Source organism: Dromiciops gliroides, chromosome 3 (assembly GCF_019393635.1).
Source record: "Dromiciops gliroides isolate mDroGli1 chromosome 3, mDroGli1.pri, whole genome shotgun sequence".
Classification (NCBI taxonomy): Eukaryota; Metazoa; Chordata; class Mammalia; order Microbiotheria; family Microbiotheriidae; genus Dromiciops; species Dromiciops gliroides.
The window spans coordinates 255,904,887-255,917,805 of NC_057863.1; the positions used below are offsets into that span (position 1 = coordinate 255,904,887).

The following is a 12,919-nucleotide window of genomic DNA, read 5'->3' on the forward strand; positions in this document are numbered from 1 at the left end:
GAATACAAAGAAAAAGCAAAATAGTCCCTGCCCTTAGGGATTTCACATTCAAATGAGGGCAAATAACATGTAAATAACTGGGTATATAGAAGATACATCAAGAGAGAATAGAAGATAACCTTAGAGAGGAAGGCTGGCTTTTGGGGGGAGCCAGGAAAGAACTCTTGTTTTGGTTGGCATTTGAGCTAAGACTTAAAGGAAGCCAGGGATTCTAATAGGTGAAGAGAGGGAGAGCAGTCTAAGTATGAGGGAGCAAACAGACTAGGAAATGGGGAATGTGTGTAAAGAATAAGTAGTCCCATATGGCTGGACTATAGAGTTCATGGAGAAGAGTATGGTCTAAGATTGTAAATAAAGGAAAGGCCAGGTTTTGAAGAGCTTTAAATACTAAACAAGTACTTTATTTTGATCCTAGAGGCAATAGGGAGCTACTTAAGTAGAGGATGTATTTGAGGAGGGAAATATTTGAGAAAGGGGTACCAACTGGGCATTTGCAGTAGTCTAGATGAGAAGCAATGAAGTCCTCAAGTAAGATAATGGAGTATGAGTAGAGAAAGGATATCCAAGATATGTTGTAGAGAAAAAGATGACAAGCTTTGATGATTTACTAGATATAAGCAATGAATATGAGAGAGGAGTTGGGGGCAACTAGGTTGTAAACCTAGGTGACCAAGGGGATGGTGGTACCCTCAACAGAAATGGGAAAAGAGGAAAGAAACTTCTTTTTGGAGGGAAGAAGGGGGAAAGATGGGTAGAGATAAAAGACCTGTTTTGGATCATGTTGAGTTTAAAGGTCCTATTGGATACAAATTTTCAAATGTCCAGTGTTGATGTGGTACTAGAACTCAAGAGAGACTAGGGGTTAGATATAAAAATCAAGGATTAATCTGTTCAGAAATCATAATCTAACCCAAGGAGCTGATGAAATCACCAGCTAAAAGAAAATGGAAGAGGCCTCAGGACAGAGCCTTAAGGTTGTGGGGGACTACGAAGGGGGTGGTATCCTGTGTACTTTTGCACAGGTGGATAAAATTAGTGTTAAGTTCATCCTCCATAGACTTACTGGCTATATCCTCAACACAACTCCAACAGCAGGCAGAATCACAGAGATGATGTCTACCCTAGTCTATTCCCACATAATTTTCATTTCTTCTGTTAGATCTTTGTATTTTTAAATACTTTTTGTTTCATGGGAAATTATGGTTATTTGGTGTAACAATACCTATTACAACACTTAAATTTTTATATCATTTTATATATTTATATAATTTTCGTTGTTATTTTGGGGCACTTATGGACTGTGGTTCAGTGTGTGATAATGTTCTAGTTCCAGTATCATTTATTGGACAAGTTCTCAAATATATTTTGAGTTCCATTTATAATATAGGAATCTTGTCATTTTTCTATCCATGAAACTATAGCAAGCTTCTGATATATGTCTGGACTCCAGGTCATGTTATAAAATTTTTTTAGTTTTTCTTATAGTTTCTATATTCTTGTTTAAAATGCGCTGATTATCATAATCATTTCATCTTCTTTCGAAACAGTTCTTATAGAAATAGATTTTAACATAGTATAGATAAAATAATTTTTTGATAGTTGAATAAAAGTATTAGGATGTAATCTTACATTCTGTAGGCTTCCCAAAAGCATCTTTGATATAAATCCTCTTTCCACATGATTTCTATTTCAACTGCTAGACTTTTGAATTTTGAAAGATTTTCATTCCATAGCTTAGAGATTATGATTGTTTGGTATATCTACTAAAAAAAATAATTAGCCTAGGTTTTCATGCACCAGTTTTATATCTACATGATTGTGTGCAACAACTAATGGTCCAGTTTTAGTAAATTTTATTGATTGAGTTGTTTATAGCCTATTTTCATGTCTGTATTTGTTGCGTGATAATTTGTCATTAATCAATGCATGAAAGACATCAGACTCCTAGCAATCAGGTCACAGCTTGCTATATATTAGGTTAGTGTCAGATTTTTGCAGCCTAGGGTGATATGTTACACAATTTCTTTCATTTCCTTGCTTAATTGACATGGGTCATGAAATTTGAATTCCTTAAGGATAATCCTTCTATAATATGTGATAGTGCAGTATAATTGTGTTTGGCCCCAGTCGTATATTACTATCATAAACCTCTATTTCCACAAACAAATCCAAATGATAACCATTTGTTCAATGCTTCTTTTTCAGCATACTGTTGACTTAATTCATGTGGATATCTCATTCACATGGGTGGCCTTTTGATTCCATTCTGGGATTATAGAATGCGGGGCTGGGGGTAGTAACTTTCTGTTACTTTTGACAAATCTATTGGTATGTATCATCCATTATTATTGCTTGGTGAGGTGATGTTTGTTTATGCTAAAAGTGTATCTATAGATTTTTAAAAATCTGTTTATTATGTGCACTAAAAATGCCTATGAATCTGCTTCACCTTTTTGGCAACAAAGTATTAATCTTTTCTGTAGCTATCTTGTGGTTTCTGGATTTAGTTAATATTGCCTAAATTTCTGTTAGGATATTTTCCAAGTCTGATATGTGGTCAGTTTTAGTTACAGAGTGTATATTAATTCTGGTATTGCATAGGTGTCAGTTGTTTTAAATGTGTTCATCCTATTAAGCATTGATTTCAAAAGTCTCTTAAAATATTCAACCATAACCTTCTTTTGAATTTCTTTATACTGGATATTTTTAACTTGGAACTAACCAAGGTATGTATAGGTGTTTACTTTATCTGTTGAACACACCATGACCTACAAATGCAATCTGAAGCCTTCAGTCTCTTCTTTTCCTTAACATACATTAAAAATTTTATACTTGTCAAGTCCAAATGACTTTTGCTATGTGGAGAAAGGATTACATAAGATGAAGGGACAATTTAATATGTCTTTGAATGCAGCTTTTATGGCTTGATATAACTCAATTGAGAAGTATTTTTGTTTTATGCTGTCTTTAACATGGAAGCCTTATTCTACTTATAGGTTTAAGGCTAGGAAGAACTATGGAAAACAGTTTTCCATGTGGACATAAAATACCCTACCATTCTCATCATAGTTGGGACTGTTCTATGTACTTGTAGTACATAAATAATCCATGAGGGTGGAACACCTTGGAATAGTCACCAAAGACTAAAAAAAAAAATGTTGTGCTTCCAGGTAGTTTGTTCAAAAATTACTAAATTGATAAGAAATTGCTCTTATAACAGAGATGGGATTTTTTGACTTTGTTGTTGTTGTTAAGCATATTGATTTCTTGTGTTAATAGGTTTTTTAAGTGATACTAGCTATGTGAATGCGTTGTATAAACTACATAAATGTGACATTGGCCTATGTTCGAAAGTTTCATAGATGTTCTAATTAGGTGGTGCTAGATATATGATACATTCTGTTTAAAAAAATTAAAAGGTAGGATCAGGCTTGTGTTTGAGAAGAAACTGGTAAATTTGTTTCTAATAATTCTTGTGCTACCATGAAGCATTTGGACAGCTAAGTGTCAGAGTAGATAGAATGTTGGGCCTATAGTCAGGAAAACCTGAGTTCAAATGTGACATCAGATATTTACTAGCTATGTGAATGTTCTATTTGCCTCAGTTTCATCATCTGAAAAATGGAGTTCCCAGGGTTGTTTTGAAGATAAAATGAGATAATATTTGTAAAGCACTTAGCATCCTAGCACATATAGGCACTGTGTAAATGTTAGTTCTTAAATATTAGCTACTATTTAAGCCAATAACTATGGATCTTCATTTCTGATTCATTTTCCAGTCTGCTTCATCTTCACACAAGCTGCCTTGCCACTGGGTAACTTTCTTCCCCTCTTCCTCTACCTTTCAATATCTCCTTTATGCGTTGTCTTCCTTCATTAGAATGTAAGTTCTTTGAGAAAAGGGTCCATCCTGTTTTCTTGGTTTTATATCCCTAGCACTTATCACAATGCCTGACCCATAATATTTAATAAATGGTCCAATCTATGTATCTAGTCCTGATTAGCCACCTTTTTTGTAGAGAAACTAAAGTTTCAGTTACTCTTTTTGACACAACTGTTTTATTATTCATTATCTTAGCAGCGTGCAAACTTTCCGTTTCTGATTTCAATTAACTTGGATTTTTTGGTATTGTATAACAGCTGTATAGAAAACTAAAGATTTTTCACGTCTGCCTCCTTTGATGATTTTATCTCTCCTCTGTTTTTTGTTTTTTGGGTTTTTTTGGTGGGGGGGTGGAGGTATGGAGATAGCAGGGGCTGGGCAATGATGGTTAAGTGACTTGCCTAGAGTCACACAACTAGTAAGTGTCAAGTGTGAGACCAGATTTGAACTCAGGTCCTCCTGAATCCAGGGCTGGTGCTTTATCCACTGCGCCACCTAGCTGCTCCTCTCCTCTGATTTCTTTACTTCTCAAGCCTCTGTAGTAAAGTTTTTGATTGATGTTGAATTGTTTATTTTATTCTTCATAATTGCCTTAATCTTTTGACTTTTGCTTTTAATTGACGACTAAAGAAATCTAAGGTTCCTCATGTACTTTAGTTTTTCCTGATACCTTTCCACATTTTTTTTTCTTTAATTGGAAAATATGGTGTTGAGGTTTTGTTTTGTTTACCTGGTTAGATATTGAAGATATTTTTCAGTGACTTTCCCTAAATTTTAAAGAGCTCTTTCAAGTCCTGCCATTGTGTTATTTGATGCCTTTCTTAAGTAATATTACTTGATAGCCCTAACTTTCCTCTTCTGATTCTTACCATGGCAACAACAACCGAGCCACTATCTGCAGGTCTGGAAAATGCTTTTACCCTTTCTGTCAAATACTCTGGAAGAAAGCATTCATTCATAATGGTTATTGTTTTTTAAAATGTAAAAAAAAAAATCTTATATTCTGGGCCATTCAACAAGTAATGGATAGGATTTGTACTTTGTTGGTCTAGGTAACAGCTTTTTTGAATTACACTGTTTTAGTATAATTGGTCTGCTGATTGCATGGTCAAGCTCCAAAAGGGCTTTTTAGAATGTATCCAACCCATCTGCTTTCACAAATAATTTTAAATATTGGTACTGTTGTTGTTTTTAATCTTTTATGTCATTAGGTATAATTTCTGGAGTTTGTATTAAAGTGAAGATTTTTGGTAACCTCAAGGTGTTCAATTTTTCCATGGTTTTAATAACTCCTGTTTCATCTCATTTCATCTATTCTAGGCTTAGAGATGAAGTTAATTATTATGACTGCCTTGAACTAGACAGCAGCATATTGCTGTGTTATATAGAGCTAAGGGTATCTTTAACAAAACAGAAGCCTTTATATGTAACTGGAAAGGTTTATTTCCAGTTTTTGTTTTTATGTAGTCTTGGCATAGAATGAAAGTAACCATATCTTAGGTGCATTTTAGATATGCCCTTTGCCTGCTTTAGTAGTCAATGCCATCTATACCTACGCATTTCCAGTAGGCGTTGTATTAGTTTGTTTTGATATATCATGTTTGTCTTGTGGTACATTAATGTGCACCATTCACTCTAGTTGTCATCTTTGTCAAGCTGATCATTGTAATAAATTTGAGTAGTGCCACCCTTTAATTTTATGTTGCCCCATATATTTCTTAGATGTATCATCTTAGATTATCAATTTCATCACATTGGCCAAGGCCCAGAGTTCATTTTGCATTGTTTCAGTATTCCTATCAAACCTTTATAGCCACTGTAGCATTTTCACTGTCTCTATAGATCTCTGGCGGATATTCCCTTTGCACTCTACCCTGAGTAATATGGACTTAAGGGTTAGCCTTTGAAGGGAGCGATTGTACCATCATCATCATCATTGCTATTATTATTGTCACCATCATTATTATCGTCTTGTTCTTGTCTCTTTGGGGATCATATAGAAATGGTATAAAAACAAGTTTCTATCCTGTTCTTATACATGTATGTTCGATATTCTGTGGACATTTGTGCAAATGGACAAAGTGACTGCTTTTTGTAGTTAAATACTTCATACTATTTCATGTTTGTAATTTCTTTTGCTTTCTATATCTTAAGGCTCTTCATTCCATGTAGTTTGGAAATTATAAGTATCCAGAAAAGACAGCTAGAAAAGATCAAGTATACAGAGAATAATTCCATGCTAGAAAAAACACAATTTTAGGGAATTGATGAGTTATTAAGGTATTTGAGAGGAAGGTACCAAGGGCATGGGAAAAAACTTTTAGTCCTTAGTAAAACTAAAAGCTGGCTGCCAAGAAAACACTAACGACCTGAATAAAATTTCATTAATAGCTCCTTTGAACACAAACACATGTGTGTGTATATATATTCACACTTAGTCTTGTTAACTAACCATTTGATATGTACATATCTTTTCCTCATTAAAGTGTAAGTTGCTTAGAGCTGGGTCCAAGATTCATGCATTTCTTTTATATATCCTACATTGCTTTTCTTAGCTCCTTTGGTCTATGATACTTCACTATGTAATCAATAAATTTGAAAACTAATTATATATATTTCTACAGTTTGTTTACTTTTATCATAATACCATCATTTTAATCTGACTGTTACAGTTGTTTCAATAGATGTACATATCAGATAATGCCAAAAAGGTAGGGGTTTTTTATTTGTTTTTGGACATTTAAACTAATAGTGCTGAAAACACTGAATTAAAACAAAATTTACAAACTATGTAAAAACAAAAAACAAGCATAATAATGTGTGCAAAATGGAAAAATTGCAGTTTCCCATCACAGTTCAGATTTATTGCACTGAAAAGTTAAAATTATTTCACCTAGACTCTGTCTTACTATTCTATAAAAGCAGCAGAAATAAAATCAAGACATTGGTCTTTTAGTGAACTTTAGTTTGTGTCCTCCCTACCTTTTTGGTGGCATTACTATGAAACATTAACATAGTGAAAAGGAAAAGGGGGTGGCTAGGTGGCACAGTGGATAGAGCACCGACCCTGGAGTCAGGAAGAGTTCAAATCTGGCCTCAGACACTTAACACTTACTATTACTAGCTGTGTGGCCCTAGGCAAGTCACTTAACCCCAATTGCCTCACTAAAAAAACAAACAGAAAAACATTCTAAAACTAGATCCCAAAATATTAAAATAGCATTACTTTTTATGAAACACATTAGAGAAAATGTCTTGACATAGTAAAAAAAAATATTACGAAGAGAGTTTTAAGTTTTTCAAAATAAATTAGTTTTACTTATACCATCACTTTGGTATGCTGCTTTCTAACTTGTGTCAGTAATTATTAAGGGATTTGTGATTAAATAAGTTCTATACACACTATAACCTAAAATGCTGTTTAGCACAGTATAAAGAACATAGTTGGAAGTTAACCCATTGGATTATAGCATGTTGATTTTACAAAAGAGTTTTTTGTGTTGTCATTTTTTAAGTATTCTACCAAAACAATTATCCTTGGTACCTAACCTTTCTGTAGATAATGGGTGAAGTTTGGCAAGAGAAAGAAATTCGCAATTCATAGGATCAGACCTTATTATGAATGTTTCTAGCAGATGGCCATAAATAAAGAGAAATTGGCTTCTGGCTTATTGCTTAATCTATAAGAGATGTTCAGTAAATATTTATTGATTTATCAGTTGCATTATATGCTGCAAACATATAATGAACCACCTGTTTTGGGTTATATTATCCTGCAACTGCAACTAGAGAAGAAATCTAACCAATATATACTAAATGATCATCATATAATATTAAATAAGTCAAAGAACTGTGATAGAACTGGTAATAGAGACCTAAGTTAGTCTTCCTGCATGTTTCTATGTGTTTTTGAGAGAATGTGATAAGGTTAGCATTTTTCTGATGCAATTTCCCTGGCTTCCCTGACACAACTTCCTGGCCTAGGGTTATAAGAGAGTACTGACCCAGAAGTGTTTTCAGATGGAGATGAGGTGTTCACATGCAGAGAAGCTAAGAGCCCCAATATCCTTGCTAACCTGTGGGAAGCAACAAGAAACAACAAGAATAAGCCAGTGTTAGGTTTCTGGAGCTCCAAACTCTCCACTCTACTGATTTTGAAAAACGGTTTCTTGCCTTTTACTGTCCTATGGTTGCCATTGAATAAACAGCATAGGATCATAGTCTACCTTTGTTCAAGCTGAGCACTTGAAAACCCACCTGGCCAACCATGCCTCTGGACTCCAGATGCTGCTTTATTTTGTTATGTTATCTTGCTATCTTTCTGCCCTCATGTACATCCTCCACACACCCCTGTTATTCATAAATGCTGACTGAATAGAAGTTCCTTGAATGCAGTGACTCTTTCTCACTTGGGTAGCCATGCTAAATAGATCATCATAAACTATCAGAGGAGAAAATGAGAAGAAACAGTTTAAATATCTGGAAATTGTTGTTTCAAGGAACTGCAAAAAAAGTAGTTAGAAAAAAATAATATATACGTGTCTTCTAGCAATTTTCTGTGGAAAAGTTTCATAGAATATAAAATATATCTTGGGAATTTCTGTTATGAATGAGAAACATCTTAAAACTGTTCTTGTTTGCTCTTCATTCTCAAAGAGGACCATGACATTGGGGTGATGTCTTGACTTGCATTAAATTAGATTTAAGTGAAGGAAGGCTGTGCAAGGTCACCAATCTCACTCTCTCCTCCAGAGCTATCTGGATATATATATATATATATATATATATATATATATATATATATATATATATATATATATACACACACACACACATACATGTATGTGTATGTATGAGTATATGTATATATGTATCAGCATGACTGGAGATGGCCCTGGATGTGTTGGGTTTTTTTAATGCAGTTGGGGTAAAGGGACTTGCCCAGGGTCACACAGCTAGTAAGTATCTAAGGTAAGATTTTGAACTCAGGTCTTCCTGACCCCAGAACCAATGTGTTTCTCCACTGCGCCAACTAGGTGCTCGACTAAATACATTTAAAGACTTGGTGAGTCTTATACATGATACACCCTTGAAGTTCATCTGTGATAGTAAATAGGATTATGAGTGCTTTCTTAAGGAGCCAGGTAATTTAATCTAGAAGTTTCTAGAAGATTGTTCTGAAAACTTATTATTCAGTTTTACAGTTCCTTAAAGTCCACCTTAACTCAGGTGTTAAAGGAAGATCAAATGGAGTGTATGAAATGAAAGCAGAGTGAGGTGATTTGCTAGGCCAATGTCTAGAAACTGAAAGTAGGAACAAAACCAGTTACCTAAGCAGTAGCATTAATGTCCATGCTCTTTTGAGGTTTAGTTTACCTTCCTGAAAAGTTATTGTCTAGGGGTGTGAAGAAAACTACTCTGCTGTGATCCAAATCCTTCTCACCTAAATGCCAGGTACTTCCACCCATCCTGGTTATGAGCCAGACATAGCTGCTCATCCCACTTGACTTAGCAAGAAATCACAACTTAACTATGTCCTCCAGACCTCTGAAGTAACACTCAGAGCTTGCTATCTGCCTTTCCAGTGTACTATAAAACCCACCAAGTCTTTGTGTGGATTCTGAAGCTGTAATGTCTTTTTTGGATACATGTTGTCTCCTCAATTAGGATGTGCAGGTTCTTTCTGGCTTTTTAAAATTTGTATTTCATTGCTTAGAACAGTGCTTGACACTTACCAGGAATATAGGCACTCTGACTTCACATAAAAACATTTGAGATTTTTTTTTTTTTAAGTTTTAAAGTCGGATAGAGCACTAGCCCTGGATTCAGGACTACTGGAGTTCAAATCCAGCCTCAGACACTTGACATTTACTAGCTGTGTGACCCTGGGCAAGTCACTTAACCCCAATTGCCTCACCAAAAAAAAAAGAAGAAAAGAAAAAGTTTTAAAGTCTCAGCCCTCTCTAAGTATCAAGCATTAACGTTCAACATTCTTGCTTCCAATATCCAATTCAAAACCAGAACTTTAGGCACCAGTCCTGACCAGGAACCCAGGCTACACACCACAAACAAATATCTTCTGGTAGTGAATTATTCCATGTCATCTAGTTAGGAAACTGGGAAACATTAGGTATTTATTGTCTCAGATTAATGATTCAGTATTCTTGCTGGCTCAACCCCCTTCCTGATTTTTTTTTTATGTCTGATGCCTGATGCCTGATTCCGTCTTTATAAGTTCATAAAGGATGAGTGCCAAAGTCAACTTGTATTTTTCTCTCTTATTGCTAGAAAACTCATACTTCCTTCTTACCTAATTCCTGTTATTCAGTGTCATCATCTACTGTCATGCCCTGCTTCCCCAAACCCTCAAATCAACTCTTCTTTTTTTCTTTTCTTTTTTCTTTCTTTCTTTTTTTTGGGGGGGAAGGGGGGGCCTCAGGGCAATGAGTGTTAAGTGACTTGCCCAGCATCACACAGCAAGTAAGTATCAAGTGAATGAGGCTGGATTTGAACTCAGTTCTCCTGACTCCAGGGCCACTGCTCTAGCTACTGTACCACCTAGCTACTCCTAGATCATCTCTTCTTTAGCTAAATACTCTTATTTCCTTCATTTGATCCTCATGTTCAGTTCATCCAGCATGAACTGAAGACCTTTCACCATTCCTGTTGCTTCATCTTACTGGCTACTAGCTTATCAATGTTTTTCCTAAAATGTTAGTCTCAGAACTGAACACTCCAGATAAGATCTTACCTCAGTAGACTATATATAACAGGGCTTTTACCTTTTTGTTCCTAGACATTATCCCTCTCTTAATGAGGTCTAATATCTTTTTAACTTTCTGGACTGATGTGCATTTCAGAACAAAATACAGGTACTCCCCTCCATCCTACCCCAAAAGCCAATCAAAGCCATATCTCCAGCACTGTCAGAACAGCTCCTTCATTTATAGTGAACCTCCAAGAGATTCAGGGATTTGCCTAATTTCATGTAGACAATAAGTTACAGAATATGGATTTCAACCCAGACCCTCTGATTTCAAGTGCAATACTTTCTACTATACCATGTCATCCTTGTTTATTCTCTTATTATGGGAAGGATGATAGTTTTATGAAGTAACTTTCACCTCATTGATTATTAATACTTTTGAATAGTTTTTCAGATATTGCTAGTTTATATTCCTTTCATTAAAAAAATTTTTGTTCAGTCCTTTGACCATTTATCTAGCAGGAATTAGCTCCTTATTTTATCAATTTATGTAAATTCTGTCTAGATTTTGTATGTCAGGCTTTTGTTTAGTCAAAAGAAGGCAAAGCAACAAATGTTGATTAAAGATTGATGATGTTCCAGGCACAGTGCTAAGAACTATAATACAAGCACAAAGAAAGTCTGTTGTCAAGGAGCTTACATTCTAGGGGAAGATCAATGACTAATGAGACCAAAGAAGGAAGAGATTGGGGGAAGAGAAGGCGTTTTTGTGGGGTCATGGTATTGCAATCTGGAAAGGCAGAGGCAAAAGTAAGAGAGAAATGAAGACTGGCCACCCTGGTTTTCCTCAGAATGGTCACCATAGGAGGAATGGGATAAGGGGACTGGTGTGGTAGAAGCATGGATATTTCAGGGTCAGAAGACCCCAGTCTCTGAAGGAAAGTAGTGAGATAAGAGCTAAGTCATCATGCTACTGTATCACCATATAAAACTATATAGTCATTCAGCTCTGAAATAGTTTAGCCATGCTGAAAAAATATATTTGTATGAACAAATAGATGTGAAGAATTTTGTATGATCCTTTATTAATTTTTAAAATACCTAGATTTCTTACTCTGATTGGTCAGTATTCATAGTTAAGCAACTTACTTTTTTTTTAAGTATAAAATCAGCTGGGATGTTTTAATAGGAATTGTTTTGAACAATTTTACTTAATATTTTTCAGACTCATTTAATTTTTTTCTAGCACTTTTATAGAGGATGAGTCTGTCAAAGCAGGTTGTCCTTTCTTAATCATGTCTATTATGAACTATTTAGCTGATAGAAGTTTAAACACATACTTTTTATACCAATCCAGAGCAAGTTTCTTCAGAAAATGTTTTTCATGGTCACAAATAAAATGTTAAAAAATATCAGAGATGATGAAGTTCCAACTTATACGTATATATCTTAGTCAAGAAGGAATGATCCTTTTATCCCTATAAATTAAATGCTGCTTTATAACAATAATTTATTCTTAGTGTTATTTACATAGGAAATATCTAAACCTAGAGAATATGGTTAAAAAAATGAATTAAAATCACTAGAGAGATATGTGTGATTACTCATGATGTCAGGGTTGGTTTTAATATATTGAACATTTTGTTTTAGCTACTAAAATGGACAATTCCTTTACATTTTTTTTTAGGCAATCAAATTGGAGTATGCAAGGTTAGTAAAGCTGGCTCAAGAAGATACTCCACCAGAAACAGACTATCGATTGCACCATGCGGTTGTCTATTTTATCCAGAACCAATCACCAAAGAAAATAATTGAGAGGACATTATTGGAACAGTTTGGAAATCGCAATTTGGGTTTTGATGAAAGGTAATTAAGAAATGAAAATACTAATTTAATTTTCTCTAATTTCATAGTATGGTTAATAATTTGGCTTATTTTTAAAGATGTCTACTTTTAAAAGTCTTGACTGTATTTTCTTTGGCATTTCTAATCATCTTTTAAAATTTTAAGTTAAAATTATTCAACCCTGGCACAGTGGATAAAGCACCAGCCTTGGATTCAGGACAACCTGAGTTCAAATCCGACCTCAGACACTTGACACTTACTAGCTGTATGACCCTGGGCAAGTCACTTAACCCTCATTGCCCTGCAAAAAAAAAGAAAGAAAGAAAAAGAAAAATGATTCAACCCCACTTTCATTAGCCATTATAATGGGGGAAAGTTAAGCATGGATAAATTCAATTCTCAAATAATCCGAAGACCTGATTTATCTAATATCTTCAATATCTCTGGCTTATACATTTTAAAAATTGGTTGAAAAGAGTTATGTG

The 12,919-nt window shown here is 34.7% G+C and overlaps 1 protein-coding gene across 6 annotated transcripts in view; it reads left to right on the forward strand.

Moving 5' to 3' along the window:
* Window positions 1–12,919, forward strand: part of USP25 (ubiquitin specific peptidase 25) — a 139,867-nt gene that overhangs the window by 99,448 nt on the left and 27,500 nt on the right. For all 6 annotated transcript variants that reach the window (XM_043993152.1, XM_043993153.1, XM_043993154.1 and 3 more), the window contains one exon: window positions 12,277–12,455. In XM_043993152.1, the coding sequence (XP_043849087.1) occupies window positions 12,277–12,455 (179 nt within the window). The remainder of the gene's footprint in view (window positions 1–12,276; window positions 12,456–12,919) is intronic.